This window comes from Polypterus senegalus, chromosome 6 (assembly GCF_016835505.1).
Source record: "Polypterus senegalus isolate Bchr_013 chromosome 6, ASM1683550v1, whole genome shotgun sequence".
Lineage (NCBI taxonomy): Eukaryota > Metazoa > Chordata > Cladistia > Polypteriformes > Polypteridae > Polypterus > Polypterus senegalus.
The window spans coordinates 110,375,372-110,402,618 of NC_053159.1; the positions used below are offsets into that span (position 1 = coordinate 110,375,372).

Genomic DNA, 27,247 nt, shown 5'->3' on the forward strand with positions numbered 1-27,247 from the left:
CATTACCTTTAATTGAAATTGTTTAAATGCCAGATTCCTACTAGATCAATAGGCAGTACAGGTGAATGTCTGTGTGTGTGTGCGCCAAACAGTGCATGTAAATCATTTTATGTTTTTATATCGAGCATGAATTTTAGAAGGGACCTTCTGTCATGTTTATGTTTCAAAATATGATGCAAGGAAATAACAAGTATAAACTGGAATCCAGAGAGCGCCGAAAATTACTGGGGGAATTAGTGGGTGATGCCAACCAAACAGATTTGGCAAACACAGAACCACGTATAACAAGACTGGGCAGCTTTATAGCTTGAAAAAACAGGTATAATTGATGATTATTATTATTACAGTACAACTGAGAGTGTTACAAGATGCCAGCTTTGTTTTGTATTATGATTGTCTTCAATTTCCTAAATATATCCCTGTTTTATTTATATACTGTGCCTTGATTTTTTTTTTCTTTCGTAGATATTGCATTGAGCAATTTGTAATACAAATTGTATATTTACATGAGAGGTTAAATTTAAAATATTGATTTTTCTGTAATAATAATAAAAAAAAAAAAAGTAGGTACTTTGTGCACGGTTTGAATTTCATAATTTCATTCACTGAAACACTTGTACCATACACAACCCAAAAAATGCAGGTATACAGATAAAATAAACGTACACTGCTAAATCCAATATAACTTGCAAAGTGTTGTTTGGTTTCTAAAAGTAGTTTAGTTCCATACTTTGTAATCGAAAGCTTAAAATCAGAGAAATCATTGGGGCGAGTTTTTGTTGTAAGAATTCTACATAATCATAATCTCCAAAAGAAGAAAACTAGAGGCCACTAAACCAACATAAAGCACATGCATAAATCACATCCTCAAAATGTAATAATAATAATAATACTGTGCCTACAATCTAAATCTGCATAATGAAAATTTGTTTTAGTGCTGCACAAAATATTGCAACTCACAGGTGTTGTAATTAAGAACTAAAATCGTCAAAATAAACAAATATATGAAAGCATAAAATATTTCAAATGGTGTACTGTATTGTTATGCATTCTTATTCATATTAGCCCTTAGGATTTATAAAATGTTTCTAAGAAATGTTTTTCTAGAAAATGACACATTTTACAAGAACATCTTTGTGTCTCACCTCAATCCCCTTCATTTCCACATTTTATAATGACCTGGGTTTATGTTAGTCCAACATGAGTAAGTCTGAGCCAATATTGTATTTTGTTTCTATAGTGCAACCTATACACTCAAGTTAGTGATATTGGAAAAGTGAAGTTTCTCTGTATATACATACAACATTTATGCAAAAGATGGACGCAATGACTTTTGCAAGTCTGGCACACAGTGCAATATCTTTAGCAGCATTAAAAATAGTCCAGCTTCCCCTGTTTGGTGATATTTATTTATTTTCACTGTGCTGTTAGACATTTTGCCAATTTTTTGGCAATCATTTTGAAGGAAAAACACTTGAAATAGATTTAATTTGGAGAATGAATAAAATATTGTTCAGGGTCACGTTTGTTAAGCTATTTATTTATTTTTAACTGCTTAAAGCTTTTTAAACATTCAGAAGTCTTCAACAGTAATAAATTCCAGTAAACCATTACTGCTCAGAGACCATTTCAAAAGCTTTTACAAGCTGTGATTAAATTAAAGTACATTTATAGACTGCAATGGACCTGTCCAAACTGCTTGGATAACCTCTGGTCCCTTTGACATTCAATTAGGATTGCTTGGATTTGAGGATGGATGAATGGATGCATAAAATCTTATGTTTTAAAATAAGGAGACGTGTGTGTGTGTGTGTGTGTGTGTGTGTATATGGTGTGAAAAACTATTTGCCCCCTTCCTGATTTCTTATTCTTTTGCATGTTTGCCACACAAAATGTTTCTGATCATCAAACACATTTAACCATTAGTCAAATATAACACAAGTAAACACAAAATGCAGTTTTTAACTGATGGTTTTTATTATTTAGGGAGAAAAAAAATCCAAACCTAATTGGCCCTGTGTGAAAAAGTAATTGCCCCCTTGTTAAAAAATAACCTAACTGTGGAGTATCACACCTGAGTTCAATTTCTGTAGCCACCCCCAGGCCTGATTACTGCCACACCTGTTACAATCAAGAAATCACTTAAATAGGAGCTGCCTGACTCAGAGAAGTAGACCAAAAGCACCTCAAAAGCTAGACATCATGCCAAGATCCAAAGAAATTCAGGAACAAATGAGAACAGAAGTAATTGAGATCTATCAGTCTGGTAAAGGTTATAAAACCATTTCTAAAGCTTTGGGACTCCAGCGAACCACAGTGAGAGCCATTATCCACAAATGGCAAAAACATGGAACAGTGGTGAACCTTCCCAGGAGTGGCCGGCCGACCAAAATTACCCCAAGAGCGCAGAGACGACTCATCCGAGAGGTCACAAAGACCCCAGGACAACGTCTAAAGAACTGCAGGCCTCACTTGCCTCAATTAAGGTTAGTGTTCACGACTCCACCATAAGAAAGAGACTGGGCAAAAACGGCCTGCATGGCAGATTTCCAAGACGCAAACCACTGTTAAGCAAAAAACATTAGGGCTCGTCTCAATTTTGCTAAGAAACATCTCAATGGTTGCCAAGACTTTTGGGAAAATACCTTGTGTACTGATGAGACAAAAGTTGAACTTTTTGGAAGGCAAATGTCCGTTACATCTGGCGTAAAAGGAACACAGCATTTCAGAAAAGAACATCATACCAACAGTAAAATATGGTGGTGGTAGTGTGATGGTCTGGGGTTGTTTTGCTGCTTCAGGACCTGGAAGGCTTGTTGTGATAGATGGAACCATGAATTCTACTGTTTACCAAAAAATCCTGAAGGAGAATGTCCGGCCAACTGTTTGTCAACTCAAGCTGAAGCGATCTTGGGTGCTGCAACAGGACAATGACCCAAAACACACCAAAAAATCCACCTTGAATGGCTGAAGAAAAACAAAATGAAGACTTTGGAGTGGCCTAATCAAAGTCCTGACCTGAATCCAATTGAGATGCTATGGCATGACCTTAAAAAGGCGGTTCATGCTAGAAAACCCTCAAATAAAGCTGAATTACAACAATTCTGCAAAGATGAGTGGGCCAAAATTCCTCCAGAGCTGTAAAAACTCATTGCAAGTTATCGCAAACGCTTCATTGCAGTTATTGCTGCTAAGGGTGGCCCAACCAGTTATTAGGTTCAGGGGGCAATTACTTTTCACACAGGGCCATGTAGGTTTGGATTTTTTTTTCTCCCTAAATAATAATAACCATCATTTAAAAACTGCATTTTGTGTTTACTTGTGTTATATTTGACTAATGGTTAAATGTGTTTGATGATCAGAAACATTTTGTGTGACAAACATGCAAACGAATAAGAACTCAGGAAGGGGGTAAATAGTTTTTCACACCACTGTATGTGGTGTATATATTATACACACACTGCTCACAAAAATTAAAGGAACACTTTTTTTTTTTATTGGGCCAGGCATGAAATCAATTAAACCTGTCTGATAATTTTCTGGTTGGTTAAGCAGTTGAGGTCATTGTTAATCACTTTCAGCTGTATTGGTGTTCATGGACTTAACGACAGGTGCACTAAAGTGGCAACAATTAGAAAACCCTCAAAACAGGACTGGTTTTACATGTGGAGGTCATTTCAAGTTTCTCCCTCTTGATCTTTTTTGGCTGGTTTTCCACTCGTGCTAGTTTTGGCTTGAGTAATCATCTCTACTGGCAGTATGAGGCGATTCCTTAACCCTACAGAAGTTGCACAGGTTGTCCAACTTCTCCAGGATGGCACATCCACACGTGCTGCAGCAAGAAGGTTTAATGTGTCTCCCAGCACAATCTCCAGAACATGGAGGAGATTTCAGGAGACTGGCTGTTATTCTCGGAGAGCTGGACAGGGCCGTAGAAGGTCCTCAACCCATCAACAGGACCGATACCTGCTCCTTTGTGCAAGGCGGAACAGGCTGAGCACTGCTCGTGCCCTACAGAATGACCTCCAGAGGGCCACTGGTGTGAATGTCTCTACCCAAACAATCAGGAACAGACTTCATGAAGATGGCCTGAGGGCCCGACGTCCTGTAGTGGGCCCTGTGCTCGCTGCCCAGCACCGTGGAGTTTGACTGGCATTTGCTCAAGAACACCAGAATTGGCAAGTCCGCCACTGGCCCTGTACTTTTACAGACGAGCAGGTTCACCCTGAGCAGCTGTGATAGACGTGAAAGAGTCTGGAGAAGACAAGGAGAACGATATGCTGCCTGCAACGTCGTTCAACATGACAGGTTTGGTGGTGGGTCAGTGATGGTCTGGGGAGGCATATCCATGGAGGGACGCACAGACATCTACTGCATAGGAAATGGTGCTCTGACTGCCATAAGGTATCGAGATGAAATCCTTGAACCCATTGTCAGACCCTACGCTGGTGCAGTAGGTCCTGGTTTCCTCCTAATGCACGACAATGCCCGGCCTCATGTGGCAAGAGTATGCAGGCAGTACCTGGAGGATGAAGGAATTGAAACAATTGAATGGCCTTCACGATCCCCTGACTTAAACCCAATAGAACATCTGTGGGACATTATGTTTCGGTTCATTAGGTGCCGCCAGGTTGCTCTTCAGACTGTACAACAGCTCAGGGATGCCCTCATACAGATCTGGGAGGAAATGCCACAAGACACCATCCGTCGTCTCATTAGGAGCATGCCCCGACGTTGTCAAGCATGCATACAAGCTCGTGGGGGCCACACAAGATACTGAAAAGCATTTTGAGTAGCAGAAATTAAGTTTTTGAAAAAATGGACTAGCCTGCCACATCTTCATTTCACTCTGATTTTAGGGTGTCTACACAATTGGGCCCTCTGTAGGCAGAAAACGTTTATTTACATTAAAAGACTTGGCATCCTTTTGTTCCTAAGACATTGCCCTGTCGTTATTTGTATAGATATCCAACTTCATATTGAGATCTGATGTATCTAATGTGTTTCTTTAAAGTGTTCCTTTTAATTTTTGTGAGCAATATATGTGTTATTCCTATGCAAGCCATACTAAAAACTTTGAGCCCTGATTGTATAAAGCAGTTATATCTCAAAAGGCTTAATCATTAAGCATATCTACTACTGATATCTATTGAAATGTTTTAAATATCTTTTTAAAATTTTCTTTACTTAGGACTCCTGCTGTAAGAGAGACAAGTTTTATTGAAAAGATGAAGAAAACGGTAAGAGTGGTTTGATAGAGGGCTCGAGCATCTTTTGAGGCAGGGGATGAGATGATGATGATGATTGTTGTATAATTTTTTTTTTTTTTTCTTCTGATAAGGGTAAAAACATAGTTGTGTTTTATGGTTCTCAAACTGGAACTGCTGAAGAATTTGCAAATCGCCTTTCCAAAGACTCACATCGTTATGGAATGAGAGGAATGGCTGCAGATCCTGAGGAGTATGATCTGGTAATTATTCTGGCATATGTTTCTGTTGTGGGTTTTTTGTCTTGGATTCTCTGCTAGTGTTTTTGACAAGCCATTGTCAAGCCGCCTTATACCAAGTCAGGGTTGTGGGGACCAGATTCGCAACAGCATTGGTTACAAGGCAAGAAATGCCCATCCATTGTTGGGCTCACACATGAATAGTGTTCCCAGTTAACTTAAACTACAAGTCTTTAGGATGTGGAAGCAAAACTGGAGCACTTTTTTTTTTTTTTTTCCTCTCCTCAACCGAAACTCCCCACGTGGTCAGTAGCCAATCTGAGACCACAACCATTTTACCCTTTGTAAAATGCTGTTTCTTTAATTACTGCACACCAGGTTTCCTGCTGTATTTCTAGACTTCATTGGATTAATTTAAATAGTTAAAGACTCTAATGTTTTGCATCCAATTGCCATAAGCTATTTTACCAAAGATATTAAACATTTAAGGCCTGTTTGCATGCTTCCCCTCTAGAATATGAAAATTTAACAGACTGGCAAATAATGGTTTATGTAAATTAAATGCTAGCAGTTGAATTTGAGTGTGTAATATGTTTAGGGGTTTGAAAGCCTTTGTGATATTTCTGGAACCTTTCCATACACACTAAAGAGAAAATTCTAGTACCTTGTTACTGACAAAGTAAGCTTTATGAAATATATAGGGATTAATACGATACTGTTTGTAAATTAACTTTTGTCTTACACAGTCGGAGCTGTCTCGCCTTACTGAAATTGAAAATTCACTTGCTGTCTTTTGTATGGCAACATATGGAGAAGGAGATCCTACTGATAATGCTCAAGATTTCTATGACTGGCTACAGGAAACAGATATTGACCTGTCAGGTGTGAACTACGCAGTAAGTAAGCTCTGGTGAATTGGGGTGTGTGTGTGGTGTGTGGTTTTTTTTTTTTTTTTTTTTTATTTTTAGCCCATCCATGGTTTTTCTTTTGTAGGTTTTTTGCCAATACAGCAGAAAATGCCACTTATTATTGCACTTCACTTAGTCCTCAAGGCTATAATATAGTGCATGTTGTGTTTTTGTTTAGTATACTGATATGTATACCGATTTGTTTTATGAAGCTCCTACTGCACAGCATAGATATCAGTGGAGTCTTTGTCATGGTCTCTGTCATGGACTGAAGTTTTTTGACAGGTCTGTGTTGCATGTACAAGCTTAAATGCTACATAACTTCTTGCTGCTCATCTTATTTGATTTGGAGTGGAATTACAAGTAATGTCGTTGAACATATCCTATTACTGTCTATTTAAATCTGTAAAAATGTGGACAGATTGGCAAACACATTTTATAGACTGGAAGTGGTTTATATTTATTAGGGCATAGGGTTTGACAACATGAACAATTAGCCAGAATGCTGTTTGTATAAACATGAATCGCACAAATCACTGAACATGTATTTTATTTTTTTTTTTTGGGTTGTAAATGCTAAATGTTTATTTAGTCATCACTGATAAGTAAATATATAGTTTGAATGTATTTAATATCTACTCTCTTATGCTGTTTTAATATTATTTTTTAGGTTTTTGGCCTAGGCAATAAAACCTATGAGCATTATAATGCTATGGGAAAATTTGTTGACAAGAAATTTGAAGAACTTGGTGCACACAGGATATTTGATCTTGGTTTGGGAGATGATGATAGCAAGTAAGTTCTTTGATTGAAAATACTAATTTTATATCATTTTTAAATCAAGCTTGAGTAGGTAAGGTGGTGAGCTATTTTCTAGCTACCCACTATCTTTAAGCTTGTCAACAGTTCATAGGGATATTTATTACATTGTACTGTGATAAAATATTCAAATGAATATGCTGCATTTTTGTGCGTGTGAGAGTGAAATGCTGTATGTGGTGTGTGTTTTTTAAATGCCACTTGAAGGCATAGCCATCACCCTATATCTGGTCAACCTCCTTAAGGAAACAAGCTACATGAATTTCTGCATGTACTGTATTGTCCTGAAATGTGTTGAGATTAGGCTTGGCAGGATTTGTAGTTTCTGGTTTTACCCCACAGTCATAGAATTAATTTAGCAGCACTGGACTTTTTCTAGCACTTGTATGTCCTTATTAAATGGATTCCAGAGCTGCACAACATTTTCTAGATGTGGTCTCAAATATTCACTAGTGATGAACAAACACTGCAGAATTCAGTTTGCTGTTAGTTCTTCGAAATTACTGTAATTTTCAGGAACTGAATTAGTTTTTAATGGATCATAATGTTTCAATGGCCGTACATACCCTTGAGTACTAGAGAAGCATCTGCCGGCTATAGTGGATCGATTTACTTTGGCTAGAAATGCAACCTGAGCTGTGAGACAGTGATGTTAACCACTGTGCCACCCTGCCTCAAGGCAACAAAAGATGTAGAAAGGATGATAACAAAATACAAGAAATGGCCAAAAACTAGCAGTAAGTGACTTTCTTTTAGGGTTTATTTTGAGTAGGTGCAGCTTAATCTGTAAAGTGCATTTTTACGTTAATGGTGTATGTAATTAAAAAAGGCTCTAGTAAGGTCAGTAGAATCAAAATGTTAACTTACTAATTATGAAAAAAATTCTTTTATCAAAATTCACTCTTGGGCTTTTCAGACTTTTCAGGACTACTATTATGAATGTTGTTTCATCAAATCAAGACTGACTAATACAGTTTTCTAATATGCAGAAGAATTGTATTTAGTAGCCCATGTACTGTTTTTTTGTATTAAAGAAACGTTAGATTTAAAATTAACCAATATCTATTCAGTGCATGATTAGTGTTGGGATCATTTTTAAATGTTATTGTGGAATGGCATGTATGTTGTCTACCCTGAATGAATAATTTGTCTTTCTCAATGTTGTACATCCCGTGCAGTATTAAAGTAAATGCAGTCAATCAGCTGACCATAATAAGAAAACAAGTTAATAGCATCTCGGTGATGCAAAAACCCATAGTTTTGTCCTTGGACTAAATAAAACACTACCAATGTTTCATTTCTGAAATGTCTATCAGACCTGTCCTTGCCATTCATAGCCTTGTAAACTGTAGGTTATGCGGTATGTTTGTGTGAGGCTCTTCTATGCGCAATATTTTATGATATATAAGTATTTATGTATGCTATTCCTAGAAACTAAGTGTATAAGTCTGTAAATAATATTCAGCTGGTCCAGATGAACTCAAAACACAGCTGCAGCAGTTATTATTTCATCCAATTTCTTAAATAGAAGGCTGGTCTTGTTGCTTGTGAATTATTTGATTTAAATAGCTGTGAAAAATATATCTCAAAATACCAATAGTGCAAGTTTTTATTGTCTATGAACATAACTTTTAGTGCACTGGCATTTACTCAGTTACTTCTCTTTCTCATTTAGTTTTAGTCAAAGGTATTTAGTTGCAGTGTTTTTCTTATTTGAGCAACATTAAAAACTAGTTGTAAGCAACAGAACATCTAATATTGTTAGCTTGCTTTATGATGAACACCCACTGATACAAATCATCTGTTTTAAAATTTTAAAAGAAGAGGGTTAAAGGTTGTTGGACTGAGGTGTATTAATCAATTCTATTTTACAAAAAAGATAGAGTTTAGACATTTGTATTGTAGAAGAATCTACACCATCGGAAGGTTATCCTTAGCGTTAAGAGAACTGGTTTTAACTGAGAACTTGCTACATACAAAAGCATGGAGAAACTACAGACCTTGAGGGGCTGAATTTGACATTCCTGACTTTTTTTTGTAATTCAGGCTATTTGTAAAAGACACAACTTAAAAGTAATTAAGAGCAAAATTTGCTTATAAAAATTAATAAAATCGAAAGAAACCGAATCTAGAGGATGAACAGGGTCGGTGTTTTGGCATTCTTTCCCAAACTCCAGTTTAAAGTTTTACAAATGCGAAGAATTTGAAATAAAATGGAAAGCAACAATAAACATTAGTGCAAATAGCATTGTCCTAAAGAGAAACTCATTTGCATCCATTTACATCTGTGAGCATATCAAATAGCTTCTATATTAGGAAAAAAATGAAAGACAAGAGGTATAAAAATAAACAGGATTAGGAAAATGAATCTGTTCCTGCAAATACAACTAATTACATAATTGCTAAATTCCATAGAATGTAAAACTGACAGGAAATTTTATTTATTGAACAAAAAAGCAACACAATTGACCCTGATTAGTAACTTGCCTTTTTGATTTTGTTTTGGAGTTTGTTTTGATCATTAAAAAATGTTTAAATAGCAGCTTTTTACTTGCTTACAGTATCGAAACTACAATCTATCCCGGAATCTATTTATATAATTCACTAAGGCAAAACACAGATGGAAAGCACGCCGGAAGGGGCGTGGATTCACTAAGCCACCGACAAGTGAGACGCCCATGGCGCACGCAGGAAGGAGCCACGCCCACCAACTCTAAGACCATTGGATATGACGACAACTCGCAGAACCACGCCCACCAACTCGGACGCGACGACACAGGAAAAACGGCGTCATTTATGTTCGTCTGTCGTAGAGTCCACATACACATCTGAGCCATGTTGACTGTTCATAGAGGCATGTTTCTCGCGGAAGTGAATCGCTATATGCAGCGTGTAAAACAGTTTGCGAGGGGTATCTCATGGGATCCTTAAAACAATCCTTTAAAACTGAGGTTAAAACACAATGAAGGAAGCAGTCTTTAAAAACCAATAAGCCCTGTGCCTCTGTTTCATTACCGTCTCACCTGCTTCACCAATGCAGCCCCTGCAACAGTCGAGACGCTCTGTCAGCAGCTGACCTTCTCTGTGCCTGACCGGTTCTCACAGAGTCAGCATGACCAGGCAGTGTGTATGCTTAGAGTGCGAGGGTGGACGCAACAGGACCATCTAAGAAAAATCATGTCGCGGATATGAATCGATGTATGCGGCGTGTCGAACAGTTTGCGAGGGGTATCCCATGGTCTTACAGTTGGTGGGCGGGTCTCTGTTAGTTGCTCTTGCTAGCGGGCACATGACCAGGCAGTGAGTATGCATAGAGAACGTGGGTGGACGCGACAGCACCATCTAAGAAGAATCATATTTGTCACAGATGTGAATCGCTGTATGCAGCATGTAAAGCAATTTGTTGCGAATGTGAATCGCTGTATGCAGCGTGTAAAACGCTGTATTGTATGTTGCCCTCTCCAGAGTTACATCTTTTCATTCACCTGCAGTTGTATACACAATGAAGTGAGCAGTCTTTAAAAACAGAGTTTTCGGTTACAACGTAAGACCGCGTGCACCATAGCAAACTGTTTTACACGCTACATACAGCAATTCGCATCCGCGACAAACATGCGTCTTCTTAGATGCTCCTGCACTTTGTACACACCCCCCTCCCACCTCGCTACTACCGTGGTCGGGTGTCTTGGTGGATTATATATAGAAAGGCAGCCAAAACCGCACAGAGCAATGAAAAGTCTACGTGCATCACAGGTGCATCTGGACTGTGCAAAGACGACAACGACTCGAGTAACGAGTTGGAGGTGGGCACAAGAGCAGGCAGTGCATACTGGACGAGAAATCGGCAGACTAGCATGATGGAGGGAGCGGAGTGGACGTCCTTCTCCTCTCCTCCCGTTCCACCCTCTGCTCCTGAGCGCTGCACAGACGATTGTGTGTTGGTTCATTCGGTGCATTGTTACAATGTTGCTTTTCTTGCTGATTTTATTACATTACCAATTTTTCAAATGTTACTTTTCTCCCTGTGCTTAAAATTCATTTAAAAACCGGCCTGATTATGCGGCGTATAGTACGCTGCGGGTTGGCTAGTACTTCATATTTTAACAATACGAAATCATTGTAAGTCTTTGCCCATTTATATGTATAAAAATATGTAAAATATAAAAGTCCAATAAAGTTAAGTCAGTAGTCTACTTGATTGGTTACGTTAAGGTTAAGATAACTGTAGATGAGTTGTATACTGTTCACTCTGAAGCTCTATTTAAATGTTTTTCTTGTAATTCATTGTGGTAACTGAATATAAGTTAACAGAACTAGTTGTGGGTAAGATGCATTACTGCATAATTATACATATAGATAGGAAGAAATTAAAATTACTGCTAAGTCAAATAGGTTACATGTAACTACAACATTAAAAGAGAAATGTGTATCTTGTGTGACATTACAGTACACATGTATAGAAATGTTCTGTATTATGGTTAATGTGCCTTATGGTAATATTGTGTACAATTTTAAGAATTATTTATGGCTTTAAGACAATTCCTGCTTGTGTGTTATACTATACGTTTGGTCCATTTTTGTGTTCAGTAAAATGCTGTTCTCAAATGGTGTACTTAACTGGTGTAGCTTACACATGACACTGTTTCCTATAGCAAGTTTCTTTTTCTGTGTTAAAGCCTGGAAGAAGACTTTGTCTCATGGAGGGAGCAGTTTTGGCCAGCAGTTTGTGAGCATTTTGGAGTGGAAGCAACAGGAGACGAATCAAGGTTTGTCTGTGCATAATCTTGTCAAATCACTTGACAACATTAAGTGTGCATTTAAGTACTATTTGTTTTTTAAGCATTTGCTGGTATCCTTTTATTCTATACAAATGGTCAAACTATCCCATTGAACAATGTAGAATTTGAGACAAAGTTACATTTCTTTCAGAATGTGCAATTCTGGTGGTGTACATTTTTGCTTGCTGCATAAAATGATGCTCCATGTAGAAAAGATGTTACACATTAGTAGTCTTTTAAGGTGGAACCATTTAATTTCCTGTTGTTGATTTACATTTACATAATTTTTTTTAAATTTTGTCATTCGTTGTTTAATATGTTAGTCTGTTTTTTGAAATACTGTATATCATTTTGCTTGTTTGAAATATTTTCGCTATTTAGTTTTTTATTTTGCTCTCTTTTAGTATCCGACAGTATGAGCTGGTTGTCCACAACGACATTGGCTTAAACAAAGTATACACAGGAGAGATGGGACGGTTAAAAAGCTTTGAGACCCAGAAACCGTAAGTTAGCTTTAAACTGTAGTTGATTTAAAAAAATAAATAAATAAAAAAAATAAATACTAATGATTTTACCTAATATTGCCCACAATAAATGATAAATTAAAATATATATATGGATTTAAGTATGCAATTTTTTTGTTTTCACTTCAACTGTTTCTTTTCCATATGCCAACATATGGAGCATGTTATGTCAATTAAGGCAGCAAGGTGTTTTTGATCATGTGTCTGATTTTTAGTTTTTATTTTCCTTTTCTACCTACAGACCTTTTGATCCAAAGAATCCATTCCTTGCTTCTGTATCTGTGAATAGGAAACTAAACAAAGGAGGCGTTCGACACCTCATGCACTTGGAACTTGATATTTCTGGCTCCAAAATAAGGTTAAAAATGTTTATTGATAGCGTATTTTCTATAGAATTTCCTCTGACATCTGCGCAATGTCCTAGTGTACACTGGATATTAACACTAACAGGTTTAGGTGAAATCCATAAACCAAAAAGGTAAATCTTCTTTACTAATCAATACATTTTAAAATTACAGAAAATTTGTAGAAAAATTGCAAATCGTATAGGAGCAATACCATGGGTAAGCAGAGTAACGATACAGATGCTTCTATCATCCTTTAGAAACATAAGATGATAATCTTGGTGATTTAAAATAGTTAATCAATCTCATTTTATGAAACTGTTATTCCAGGAGAGGGTCACGGTAGCAGCAGATCAAGCAGGTCAGATCAGATTTCCCTGTCTCCAGATTATAGATTCCAGCTCTTCCTGTGGAAATCCCAGGGGTTCCCAAGCCAGCTGTGTCCTGGGACTGCTGCAGGGCCTCTTCCCAGTGGGACATGAGTATGAGCTCATCCCAGCGGTTTCACATTCAACAGCAAATTTCTTGAGTGCGTGCTGATAGTAGGCCTAACAGTTAGATGAGGCAAAGAGGACAACATTTACATTAAGCAGTGATTCTACGCCTATCCTCCCCAATTAGGACACCCTCGTATCCTTGGCTGCATTGTGATATCCTGCCCATTAAAAGCCACAAATGGGACATCGCCTTGACTTAACCAGACACCCACAGTGAATGAATTCAACTCCAAGTGTTGGGGACATCACTCTCACTGCATTCATATATCATACAGGAAATAAATACAATGTAAAAGTGGCCATGTTATCCCATATTCCAGCAGCATAGTAATTCATTTTTATGTAATAAGCAATGGTTGTACTTGTCTTGTTCTGTTTTACTTTTTAATATGGTGTCTCTTTCACTTAAAGAAGTTAGAAATGTGTTTTTTTTTTGTTCTCTGTCTTTAGTTTACCAATCAAGAATGAGTATGTGCTTGATGGTAAATCCTAAATTGAGATATTCATGAGTCTGTCATTTGTCTGAAAGGAACTTCAGATAAAATACAAATTTACGTTCTTACTTTGAGAAATTGTTGTGCCTCTTGGTTTCAGTTGCTCATCATTCTGTGCCCTTTTTAAACTGTTAATCTATTTTATTAATGGCCTGGTTGACACACATCATGTTTATGATGAACTGAATAGCTTTCATTCATCAAGCCATTTCAAACTAAGTGTAGTAACATTTGAATTTATGAATGTGTGTACTCAATGTACAGTTTGTATTTTTTTGTATGTAAAGTTTAATATTGGATATTTGGTGTTTTTGCTTGTTTATTTTGTTTCAAAGAGATTCATGGATCTTAAAGTGATTCTGTTTATGCATAGTGCCCCTCTTGCTCTAAAGGCAGAGATAGCTGTTTGTGTTTAATTGGCATTCATTTTAACTGGCACTGATTGTACTGTGGAGAGCCCCAGTCTCTCTTAACCACTAACAAGTTTCATTATAAATGTAATCCTGCCCCACAGCATGCATTACATTTTTTGATAATCTAAGCTATTAAATTTATATTTTTGAAAAGGTTGTACAGTAGTTCAGCACGGAGTGGGAGTTGTTACTGGTGTACAACCAGCTGTTGAGTTTAGGGTCTGCCAGAGTTAAAATAGTGGCCAATACAGTATAAGCTGAATTTATTTTACTTATTACATATTTAACTCTCTCATGTGAAAGTTTGCATAACATCCTTAACCCTTATTCTAAGAATGACTTTACTTTTGCAAATCCCTACTGTTTTGATCAGTTCCCAAAGATGTATTAACTTTTTTATTCCCTAAATTTTTTTTAATATGTTTTGATTGTTTCAGATATGAATCTGGGGACCATGTTGCAGTTTATCCAATGAATGATGTAACATTGGTAAATCAAATTGGAGAAATACTTGGCGTAGAACTTGATACTATAATCTCTCTTAACAACCTTGATGGTATGTGAAATTTTCAATACACACTTGCCTTAAGAAGTCAATCATAACTTGATTTTAATGAATTTTGTATAGGATTTAAGTACTGTATCCAAAGTATCTACTATATATATGAAGATAACAATTTTGTGCTTTTTGGTGCATAAATTACATCTGAGATGGGGTGGATAAAAAACACATTGTATATTAAACTAAGTGATCATTTTTTATTTATTTTTTTAATTAGAGGTACAGTACCTGTACCTCTGTATTTGAGCATGTTAACATCCTCTTAACCAGTGCTCCCTTTCTCAAGTGCTTTCCAGTAAATCCTGCTTCTCGGGCTACAATAGTATTTTTGTGGCACCTTTCTCACTTGCTGTCCAGTTTTATACTTGCATACTCTTAGAATGCCTCGTATGCCTTTACTCCAAGCGTGCCACATACTCGAACTTCCACTTTTGTTGCCTCACCAAAGCCAAACAGACCAATCAGATTATACAGAGGGACTGGACACACAGACATTTGTGTTTTATTATGTAATAGAAGTAGACAAATTTATACTTCACATTCCCAATCTGTTTGTCTGGAGCACCCCAGTGCTACAACCAGTGTCTTAATCAGACATTGGTTTTGTTAAACTTGTAGTTTAACATCTCTCTTTACTTTTTTCTCCTTCCTGGATCATAAAGGGTCATTCATAGCTGCAGTATATTCACATTTTAAGTATCTTTCTTGTTCTTAACTGTTCATTTCCGCTATCTGTATTTGAAAATACAGTGTAATTTGCAGAATGTTTATAATATCCTAGTATGCCTATTATTGTTGTGCTATGCAGATTTATCTGCTTTTTTGTACTTATTTTTTTATGACAAAAATGTCTTTGCAAAAGTAGTTTACAATAAATACACATCAGTAATAAAAGCTTTGTAAATGTCAAAAAGCTCACTTGCACCTTACATAGATATGTACTTAATTTTTTTTTAAATTGAAAATTAAGTTTGCAATGATTCCTCAAATGTCCCAACTTTTATAATATTTTTTTTACAATTTTGTGATAGAGCTAAATATTTATTGAAGAGGAGCTTTAAATGTAAAGTTTCATAATCTGCCCCCACCCTCCATTTACCATATGGACTGAGCAAGGAAAAGGGTGCAAGTATATTGTTCATGAAATGTACCATATTTACTGGATACCCCCATTGTATTGAATGATGCAACTTTTACTGGTCTTCCATAGTATTATTGCTAGTCATTGTGATAGACTGGGTCACCTCCCATTGTGATAGACTGGGTCACCTCCTTCCTCCCTCTTCTACAATGAGGGCCTCTCGAACCCAATACTATCAATACTGTACCAAAGATGAGCATGGCAGATGAGGACAAAACACACCAAGCAAGGGGATGGTGAAAAGTGCAAGTGCTTTTATTAAAAACAATTCCTAAAACAGTGTCTCAAAGTGCCGTGCCTAGTTCTCAAATAAATAATCCAGTTAAAAAGGTGAATGTGGAGGTTAAAATAATAAATAACTCCAATAAAAATAAGGTTAAAACTCAGATAGGAGTCGTCTTTAAAATTCTTAATGTCCACCTCTCCGGCTGATCCTACTCGGACCACGTAGCACAGAGAGACGTCCTCCAACAGGTACAGACATCCTTCAAATCTAACCTGTGTACCTGCCGCCCGACCCATGGCGTTCCACGATGAGCCACCGTACCCTGCTCCCATGCCGATCGCTGGCTTCACCCTGTGAGAGGACAGTCCAGAGCTTAACTATCACTCCTGCTCCCTAGTTGCTCAACAGGAGTGATTCTCGTGTCCCCTCCTGAGCGCTGGCCACATGACACTTCCTGGAGCACCACTCCGATCCGCCTGCTTCTCTCTAAGCACACTTCCGCTCCTGCCTTTCTCTCAATCCTTTAACCTTCACTCTCTTTTGTTCTTGTTCCTCCATGTTTTTAGCATGTGCACCCCTTTTATATTCTGGGGAGCTATTGCAGGTGCTTGCCTGATTTCTGCCCCAGTATGATAATAAGGCAATCGGTCTGCCCGCATGTGCCGGCAAGACAACACACGGATGGCTGACCGCCTCGCATCAACCCGGAGAACAGGGCATCCTCACTGCAGATTGCTCGTGCCTGCTCTGCTCCCTATCACAAGCGAGTTCATTATTTATTAAAAACTGCCAGCCGTGGACTCTCTATACCACAGTCATCTTTAATGCTTTGCAATGTTTTACTGTACATGATATCTTTTAAAATGTTAATATAATACACTTTTCATTTGCTTTTTCTTTCCCTCCCAATTACAGAGGAATCCAATAAGAAGCATCCTTTCCCATGTCCAACAACATATAAAGTTGCTCTAACGCATTACCTTGACATTACCAATCCTCCGCGTACGAATGTTCTTTATGAGCTGGCACAGTATGCAACAGATCCCAAAGATCAGGAGATGATGCGCAAAATGGCATCTTCTTCCGCAGAAGGCAGGGTAAGACTGTCTCTTCTACATTGACTGTTTATGTGCATGTATGCACTATTTTCCTAATGCTATGCTGATTGTTGTGTCTGCAAGAAACATTACGCAAGTAAGAATTTCACTGTACATGTGATAATTAGAACACTTTGACTGCCGTGTTTTATTTTTCCTGTGTGTACAGTATTTGTCACCACACCTTCTTGCCATGTAGGATTTGCACAAGAACTGCTGCACTTCCTTTAGAAGAATGGATTTTTTAAAAGAAATACATAACTATTAAGAAAACACCCTGGTGAAAGCATGAAGATTTAATCAAGGGAGTGTATCTAAATCAGAACTGTATAATCGCACTCCCCGACAAGCACAATATAGCAATCTGTGTTGCTATCACAGTAATATTCCCTCCGACCATACTATGGAAGTGAAATCCTCTGCAGTTAATAAAATTCTTCATTTATGTACATAACCACTGGTCCATTTAGTTGCCTCATCTTGTAATGGAAGTTACGGTTTTTAAGTATAATTTATAACGGACTTCATACTTGCAGAAAAAAGTGTATCATGCCTTATTGATTGATTTGGAGGTCTAACGAACCCCCAAGAGCATATAGCAACGACACACCTAAAGCATAAAAATATAGATTCCCTTTTTTAATATATCAGTCTTCTAGTTAGTCTTCAAGTTAGCTTTCTCTGCAAGTTTTAATATCCATATATTAAAAAAATCAATGTTGCTTGCTATCTTAAGACTACACCTAGGTCAAACCTAAATTGTTTTCTAATTGTAAAGATTAATTTGTCTAGCAGATAAGTAACCACATGTTTTAAGGAAGCTTATCTCCGGGTTATAATGAGCAAGGATTTTTTTTTTTTCTTCATACACAGAGCAACCTTTTTTAAAAGACATTACTAATAGAGAATGAATTTATTATGTGGGATTGGCACTCCAGTCACCTTTATTTAAAAAAAAATCACAAAGCTCCGAGACTACAGAAAGGACTCTGCTGTCTGAGGAGCTGTGTAAACTCTGCATTTCAGTGGCGGCACTCTCTGTGGTGCGCAGACCGGGGACTGGCAAGATCTCTGTAGGTGGATGCACCTTTTATTGGTCTGGTCGGTCTGATGGCTGTCATATTCGGGAAGTAGCTTTTGCTGTAGTGGATTGGCTTCTTCTGATGGTGTCCAATGTCACTCGTTTCAACGAGCATGTTATGAGACTCTGATTATGGCACTCTCTGGGTGCCTTGTCTGTTATCTCAGCGTATGCTTCGACCATGGTGAGTGGTGTCTTGGCGAGGGAAACGTTTTATTTTCAGCTTTGCTTGGTGATTCAATGCTGCCACTGGCTCTGACAGGGCCGGCTATAAGGACTGTCTCGGTCCCCGTGGGTCTGGTGACCGTGGTGAAAGTGGCTCCATGTTCCTTGACATTGCAAAAGGTCAGGGGCTGCGAATCGGTGGATCTTGGATCCAGCAACCTGAACTGAATCATTGGACTTGGTACTCCAATACTGGTGGTCCGGTGAAGGAGATCGATCACATCCTTGTGGGCAGACGCTGGAGGCTCTTGCAAAACTGCAGGGTCTACAGAAGTGCCCAGTTTGTGAATTCTGACCATAGACTTGTTGCTATTCTTAGGATCCAGCTTAGGTCCATTAGGTTATCACCTACTAGGAAAATGAGCCTGGACTTGGCCAGGCTCCAAGAAAAGGCTGTTTCTAATGAGTTTGCACGCAGTTTGTGTGAGGAACTTTCTGATTTGGGTACGACTGCCGATCCTAATGTGATGTGGGAGACCTTCCGTGACAAGAACCTGAAGGTTGCTGAGGGTTGTGTAAGTGTTACCGGTGCTCCTAGAAGGAGCTGTGATCTTCGCTGAGTCAATGGAGGCTCTGATTGGGGCGCTCGGGAGACTGAGCGAGGAGTCTGAGTGTCTGGGCTTGCGAGTGTCCTGGATAAAAACCAAGATCCAGGCCTTTAATGACCACTTGGGCACAGCCATCAGCAGTGTGTCTGCAGAAAGAGTGTCCTTGTTGAGAGGTTTACTTGCCTTGGGAGTGACATTCATGTCTCTGGTGACTCTGTCTATGAAGTCAGTAGATGTATTGGGAGAGCATGGGGGTCATGAAGTCGCTGGAAAGGGGTGTGTGGCACTCCTGATATCTATGCAAAAGGACGAAGGTCCAAGTCTTTAGAGTCTTGGTGGTTCCTGTCTTGGAATATGGTTGCGAGACATGGACGCTATCCAGTGACCTGAGACGAAGACTGGACTCCTTTGGTTACTGTGTCTCTCCTGAAAATCCTTGGGTACCGTTGGTTTGACTTTGTGTTGAATGAGTGGTTGCTCATTGAGTCCCGAATGAGGCACATTACCTGCATTGTGAGGGAGCATCAGTTATGGCACTACAGCCATGTGGCGCATTTCCCCAAGGGTGATCCGGCTCGTAAGATCCTCATTGTTGGGGACCCGAGTGGCTGGACCAGGCCAAGGGGTCGCCCACACAACACCTGGCTGCACCAGGTAGAGGGTCATTTACGGAGAGTGGGACTGGACTGCGTGTCTGCCTCGAGGGTTGCAAACTGGGATCCCGAGTTGTTTCGTTGTGTAGTGGGTGCGGCAACACACTGTACCAGTGCATGTTCCCCAACTTGACTTGACTTGACTTGACTTGATTGGAAAGAACAACATAATCTAATTTGGCATAACTTTCATTAGATGCATTTTTCCCTCTTCTCCTAGGCACTTTATAATTCCTGGGTATTGGAGGACCGAAGAAATATTTTGGCAATTTTGCAGGATATTCCATCTCTCCGACCCCCTATTGACCATCTGTGTGAGCTGCTACCACGCCTACAGGCCCGCTACTACTCTATTGCCTCCTCATCAAAGGTACAGCAAATGATGATTAACATTGCCCATTGTCATGTATTTACTAAAAAATGACACTTATTACAGAATGCATGTTGTGCTCGGGTTAGTGTTTCTACCCTTGAAACAAAACAAAAAAGCAAACCAGTTTTTAGCATTTCTTTTCAACTGGTGTGGGCAACAACCATAAACAGGGACACCAGTCCATCATAGTGTACTCACACCCTTCACTCCCTGATACTTAAGGCCCATTTGGAGTCACCAATAAACACAAACTCCCATTTATGGGATATGGAAGCAACCCTTGCATATATGGGGAGAGCAGGAAATAGATGGTGACTATGGGCAGATGACTGGATCTATAAGACAGCAGCACTAAATACTGTACCAACATTCTGCATTATTAAGAGATTAAAAGGGCAATCCCTAGACATTCAGTGTGGTTTATCTTGTTTATGCCTTGTTAGTAATTCTTTCATTCCAGTGTATCTCATCTAGCTTAATTTTCATGGAAGTAGTTTCAAGTGGGTATGAGACAATACACTTATTCTACAATACCATTCCTGTTGTGATTCAGGCCTCACAATTCAGTATTTCCATGATATTAAATGAACTGTATTTTTATTGTTATTAGACTTTTTTATATATTAAAACACTACAAAATAAATTCAAATCAGTGTGCAAATACACGTTTTAACATATCCAAACATTGGCTTAAGGGGTCTATTGTGACTGCTATTTCTTACTCACTAGTTCATCAATCGGAAACCAATTGCTATTTTTATTTGAACTCCTACTTGAATTACTTCTTTATGTAATCTTCTCATCAATCTTACTGGATAAACAGCTGAAAATCAAAGCTAAAATATGTGCAAGCGACAGGCCAACTTTAGTTTGAATTCAGACTTATGTAGTTTGCAACTGGTAATGTGGAATGGATTTTTTTTTTTTAAACTGGGAAGTAGGTTTGATTCAAAACAAAAAAAAAAATCAGTTCTATAAACAAACTTTTAGAACCCCATAGTAGTAATGTGCATGAACAGGAAACTAGTTGAACTCAAAGATTCTCTTTGAGTAGAAAGAAACCCCAAACCTGTTATTTTGTTTGTGACATAGTTGCACATTAGATTAGATATATAATTGGTATGGAGCAGTGTTGCAGTGAAGCTCTTTTGCAGACCTGCCTGTTGAAGTTAAAGGGAAGCTCATTGAATTTAAACTTTTTCACTTGCATCCATTTAACCATGGTGCCATTTTAACACCCATATACTGTATGCTGACAGCAGACAATTCATAATACATTAATAAGAAACATCTGCAGAGTTTTTTCATGTAACTTATTGTGATGCCGAGTTTACCATGTACTTTTCTTTGAACAGGTTCATCCTAACTCTATTCACATCTGTGCTGTTGTGGTGGAATACGAGACCAAGACTGGTCGAATAAATAAGGGTGTTGCAACTAACTGGCTCAAGAACAAGGTTCCAACTGATAATGGTCTCAAGTCCAATGTGCCAATGTATGTACGGAAGTCTCAGTTTCGGTTACCTTTCAAATCTAGCACACCTGTCATTATGATTGGTCCTGGGACTGGAATTGCTCCATTTGTTGGATTTGTACAGGAAAGAGCTTGGCTCAAGCAGCAAGGTAAGAACATAAGAAACTAAGGCTAGAAAAATGTAATTATCTTTTAAGCATGAGGAAGGTTCTTGAAATCATGAAGTTGTTAAAATTAGCTACTGGGCCATGGCCTTAACCTGTACAGAGCTGTTATGTAATTGTCATCACAGAAATATAACTGCCAACTGCAAATCTGTTCCAAAATGTATAAAATTTAAACTGTTACAACATAGGCATCAATTTACTTTTATGATTTGGTTTAGTAGGCAGCACAGTGGCTTGGTGGTTAGAGTTGTTGCCTAATAGTTTCAAGGTCCTGGATTTGAATACCAGCTTGAATTCTGTCAGTGCAGAATGTGCACCATCTCTTTGTGAAATGCATGGAATCCTCTTCTGTGTGTCCTAAAGTCCTGCCTGTTAGGTTAATTGTTAACAAGTTTAAATGGACTGTGTGTGAGTCAGTGTCTATATGTGATTGTTCTTATGCTGGGTTGGTGCCTCTTCCCAGCGATTTGTTCCATCAGGGGTAGGGTTAAGCCGCTGTGACCCTGAGTTGGACCAGTTAAATTCAAATGACAGATGGTTTAGTATATGTGATTCTTTGTGGGTAAATGTTTTAATTGGGTAATGAATGATATCAGATGCTGGTCAGGAGAAAACGGACAGGAGGCATGAAATGGAAGGATCTAAACAAAGTCTGGGATTAGACTTTACAAAGCACACTGCAGTGCCTCAGAGTTGCAAGTGGCTTTAAAAGAGAGTCTTATGTCTTGAGAGAGTTGGAATACAGTAATCCCTCCTCGATCGCGGGGGTTGCGTTCAAGAACCCCCCCGCGATAGATGAAAATCCGCGAAGTAGAAACCATATGTTTGTGTAGTTATTTTTATATATTTTAAGCCCTTATAAACTCTCCCACACTGTTAACATTATTGGTGCCCTCTAGACATGAAATAACACCCTTTAGTCAAAAGTTTAAACTGTGCTCCATGACAAGACAGAGATGACAGTTCTTTCTCACAATTAAAAGAATGCAAACATATCTTCCTCTTCAAAGAATGCATGTCAGGAGCAGAGAATGTCAGAGAGAAAGAGACAGAAAAAAGCAAACAATCAAAAAATCAATACGTGCTTTTGGGCTTTTAAGTATGCTGAAGCACCGCGATAAGGCAGTATTTTTAGAGGAGCGTCCGTATCCTCTAGGCAAACAGCCCCTCTGCTCACACCCCCTCCGTCAGGCGCAGAGAATGTCAGAGAGAGTGAGAGAGACAGAGAAAAGCAAACAATCAAGCACCGCGGAAGCATATCGTATATCATTGAGGAGTTTTAGTTAATACGTAATACATGCTCTGATTGGGTAGCTTCTAAGCCATCCGCCAATAGCGTCCCTTGTATGAAATCAACTGGGCAAACAAACTGAGGAAGCATGTACCATAAATTAAAAGACCCACTGTCTGCAGAAATCCACGAACCAGCGAAAAATCCGTGATATATATTTAGATATACTTACATTTAAAATCCGCGATGGAGTGAAGCCGCGAAAGTCAAAGCGCGATATATAGCGAAAGATCACTGTAATCCGTTATGATTGCAGTGCAGATTGAAAGATGCACAGAAGAATTCTAGCCTTTAAAAATGTGCCTGCACATATACTGTTTGTACTGTAATTTTTATCTGTTGTGGAAGCATTTTTGAATATTTCATGCAATTCTAACAGTTTTGTATTAACAGAGTACACAGTTAAAAGAAATGAGTTGAGTGGCTGCTTCCTCTGTAATTGAGTAAGTGCAGCCAGTGACTGCATCACATGTACTGTACCTTCTTTTTTCAGTACATGAAATTTTACCAGACCCAGTTAAAGAATTTAAGGATCACAAGACAATGCAGGTCATTGTAGCAAACTCAGGTGCAAGACATGACCCAACCCTGGATGGGGGTCCATGTCCACTCTCTCACGCAAACCCACATTCATTCTTTATATTGGACCCATTTTGGAGTCTCCTGTCATCGAGAAAAACCTGAGTACCAGGGGTTGAAAATCCAGACCAGGAGTTCACATGCAAACTTCATACAGGCAATACTGTACTCTTTTTAAAGCTCCTATGAATTATATGCAGTGTATGTATTGTGGTGTCTTGTGTTTATTATATTATATTATATTATATTATATTATATATTTATATTATATTATATTATATTATATTATATTATATTATATTATATTATATTATATTATATTATATTATATTATATTATATTATATTATATTATATTATATTATATTATATTATATTATATTATATTATATTATATAGAGAGAACTGGGAACCCCGGGGGAAGAGTTAGTCCTGGAAAAAGGTCATGATTTGTATGTTTCAACCTGATTGCTTATTCCATTCATTATTTTATGGTAAAAGTTACACTGCATCTAGACATAATATTGTATCATATAAGAGGCTACAAGCTGAATAAAGAAAATGGAGAATGCACTGCTGGATGAGGGACACGGAGGGCGATTTAGCCTGTGGTACGAAACAAAAAACTGTAAGACCATGTTTTCACAGCCAACTTTACTCAATTGCCTTTAAGCGCTACATTTTGTTCCAGCACAAACAATGATGTGTAGGGTGTTTTTAATAATTTTAACCCTATGAAATTTTCTAACTATAAAACTGCTTTGCTCTGAAGTCTAAATGAAAAGAACATGAATTCCACAGTTTCCTATACTAAAAAATAAATGAAAGCAGGGTTTTTTATTTGTTTTTTTTTTTTATTCCTCCTGGGCCCCGGCTTGAAGTGTGGTGTACAAGTTGGAAGGGTGAATTTGTTTTATTTGGTTAAATTTTCTTCCTTCCACAGTACAAAGCCATGCACTTAGTTAAATGACAAATCTGAAGTGGCTTGACTTGTGAAGAGTGAAGAAGAGGAGTGTGCCCAGGATTGGCCCGAGGTCCTGTCTTGCACCTGTTAATGCTTGGTTGGCACTGGCCAAATATGAAAAATGAACAAGTGAAAAATGGACATCTGAAATATTTTGATATGTCAGTGGAAGTACATTTGAGATCAACTAAACTGATCCCATGGGCCAAAAGTTTTTCTTTTTATGGCGAGAACCAAAGCAAACTTTTAGGTGCTACATAAATCCTTTTTTTTTATTTTAGGTAAAGAGGTGGGTGAAACTGTTCTGTATTATGGATGCCGTCATAAAGGTGAAGATTATCTATACCAGGAAGAACTGGAGCAGTTTGAGAAAGAGGGGGTGCTTACCCAACTTAATGTGGCATTTTCTAGAGACCAGCCAGAGAAAGTAAGATATTTTTTTGTTTAATATTCGCACACACCTCTTCTAATCCACTAAGATTTCTTAGATAATGCTATTTGAAATAACTGCAGTTTGGGGAATATAAATGGAAACTTTGGTCAAAGAAAGATGTGATATAGTGTCCTTGAGAGTTCAGTAATATACTCTTAAGATGTGGGTGAATATTTAACAGCACCAGGAAGAGTGTGGTATGCCTTCTAAGATTAGGGAAGGGAGGCGGTCCGTGTCATACGGCAGGGGCTCCCAAACTTTTGGACGTCAAGTACCACCTGAGGTTAAGTCAGTTGCATTGCGTACCACCCGCACCTTGTTGAAAGGGAGGGAGAGCTGTGGGGGAGAGCTGTGTGTAAGTTCAGGTCTAAACCGCCCGAAATCTGAATAAAAGTTAAAGAATTGGAAGAAATTATGCATAAAATTAATGAAAAAATTAGCTTGTACATAAATTGATAAATTCCGCCCCGAAACTAAATCCTGCCTTCGGCCTGTATGTGACACAGTTACCGAAGATGAAATGGTATCGGCTTTGTGCTTAGATCTAGTGACTACGATGCGATACAGCGGCAGTGCACGTATAACAACAAACGCGAGCGGTTTCTGTGAGGCAGAGTTACCGAAGACTAAATAGTGTCGGCGTTGTGCTTTCATCTAGTGACCAAAAGCTCAAACAGTGGAGAAGCAGAAGTTGACTTCCGCATAAACGGAATTATGTTAGCGTTAAATGAACTAAATACTGATTCGAATAATAGGTTTTATTTATTCAGATGATGAAATTTCACACCAAACTAAATTTGGGAATCCACGTATTATTGTACTTAAACAGTTTCGTTGGTTTCTGCTCACAACAGGCTTGTCATAAAGGGTTTTGCACAGATAAATTAAATTTCAGGGACCGCGATGCGTACCACAGTTTGGGAACCGCTGTCATACGGTACAAGTGGTTATACAGATGCACCTCACTGGGGTATTTCTGGTCTGATTAGAAGGACTTTGGGGTGGTTGTGCTATATATTGTTTGGCCTGGTTACCTCACTGCATTGTGTAATTGTTTTCACCATATAAAGTTTTTCACACTGCTATCTGCAGCCATGCTGTCCTTGATCCGACACAGAGCAGGGTCTTGAGGGTGATATTTTCTGCATAAACATTCAGTTAGCATGATATTTCAAAATGTTGTTTGCATATTTCTCAAATAACTTCTTTTTGAGGTTTTCTGTTCCTGCATATAATCCATTATCAAAAGTAGTGGCTCCTTCATAAAGGATATTTTAAACCAGTGATATGTGTTTTGTGGCTGTAAGACACAACAAATGTTGAAAGTGGGACTAAAGGTTTTCCTGGTGCACACTAGTCACATAAATCGTTTACGCTGTGGTTCTGCTGTGTTAGATCCTTGTAGGTTTAGGAGATGCATGTACTTCGAACGTGCATCTGAAAATGTCCAGAAGTGTGATAGTAGGTTGAAAATCTGGGATTCTGTAACTGTTCTGTCTGTTTTCTTAGGTGTATGTACAACATTTGCTGAAAAGAAACAAGGAGCACTTGTGGAAACTGATCAATACGGACAATGCCCACATTTATGTCTGCGGGTAGGTTTCAGGTTACAATTTCTTAACTTGTATGTAAAGTACAATTGGAAAAATGATCATTTTTGAGTGCTGTGTTATGGAAGCAGGAAAATGATTAAATAGTTTTGGTGTGTAAATCAGTAACTCTGTTCCATTTATTAAAAATGTATTGTATGCAGAAGGGAAGATCCTTCACAAATTCAGTTAAAAAGAAAACCACTAAAGGTTGTCACTTGTGATCATTCCATGTTGACCAAATCAAATCATTGTAAAACCACTTTACATTTTTCAAATCTTGCCACAGTGCTCACACTGGGTTGAGCTGTACACCCAAGACTGGTTGGGAAGACAGGAATGATGAGTATCATGTGACTTTCACAGACTGGTTGTTTTTGCTGACATATTGTGGTTAAATTAATGAACAGCAGAAGTTCCCACACCTCTGAAAGATGGCAAAAATGACAAACTTTGCCATCACAAGATTTTTTTGGTTTGGTTTTGTTTGTATAAAATTATCTGTTTGCATACTGTATATGAATATTGAATGCACTCATGTTGCACCTGTGCCAGTGCTACCAGTTTAATATCCATTTCCCCAACATTGTCTAGTCATATACACTGGACTGTGTATCAGAAT

General features: G+C 38.2%; 1 protein-coding gene across 2 annotated transcripts in view; it reads left to right on the forward strand.

The window, feature by feature from the left end:
* The window catches only part of LOC120531389 (NADPH--cytochrome P450 reductase-like), a 78,213-nt gene that overhangs the window by 49,949 nt on the left and 1,017 nt on the right, over window positions 1-27,247 (forward strand). For both annotated transcript variants that reach the window (XM_039756765.1, XM_039756766.1), the window contains 13 exons: window positions 5,192-5,240; window positions 5,342-5,470; window positions 6,193-6,342; window positions 7,025-7,149; window positions 11,850-11,939; window positions 12,356-12,454; window positions 12,717-12,833; window positions 14,661-14,779; window positions 17,068-17,249; window positions 19,977-20,126; window positions 21,485-21,752; window positions 24,885-25,030; window positions 26,546-26,631. In XM_039756765.1, the coding sequence (XP_039612699.1) occupies window positions 5,192-5,240; window positions 5,342-5,470; window positions 6,193-6,342; window positions 7,025-7,149; window positions 11,850-11,939; window positions 12,356-12,454; window positions 12,717-12,833; window positions 14,661-14,779; window positions 17,068-17,249; window positions 19,977-20,126; window positions 21,485-21,752; window positions 24,885-25,030; window positions 26,546-26,631 (1,710 nt within the window). The remainder of the gene's footprint in view (window positions 1-5,191; window positions 5,241-5,341; window positions 5,471-6,192; window positions 6,343-7,024; window positions 7,150-11,849; window positions 11,940-12,355; window positions 12,455-12,716; window positions 12,834-14,660; window positions 14,780-17,067; window positions 17,250-19,976; window positions 20,127-21,484; window positions 21,753-24,884; window positions 25,031-26,545; window positions 26,632-27,247) is intronic.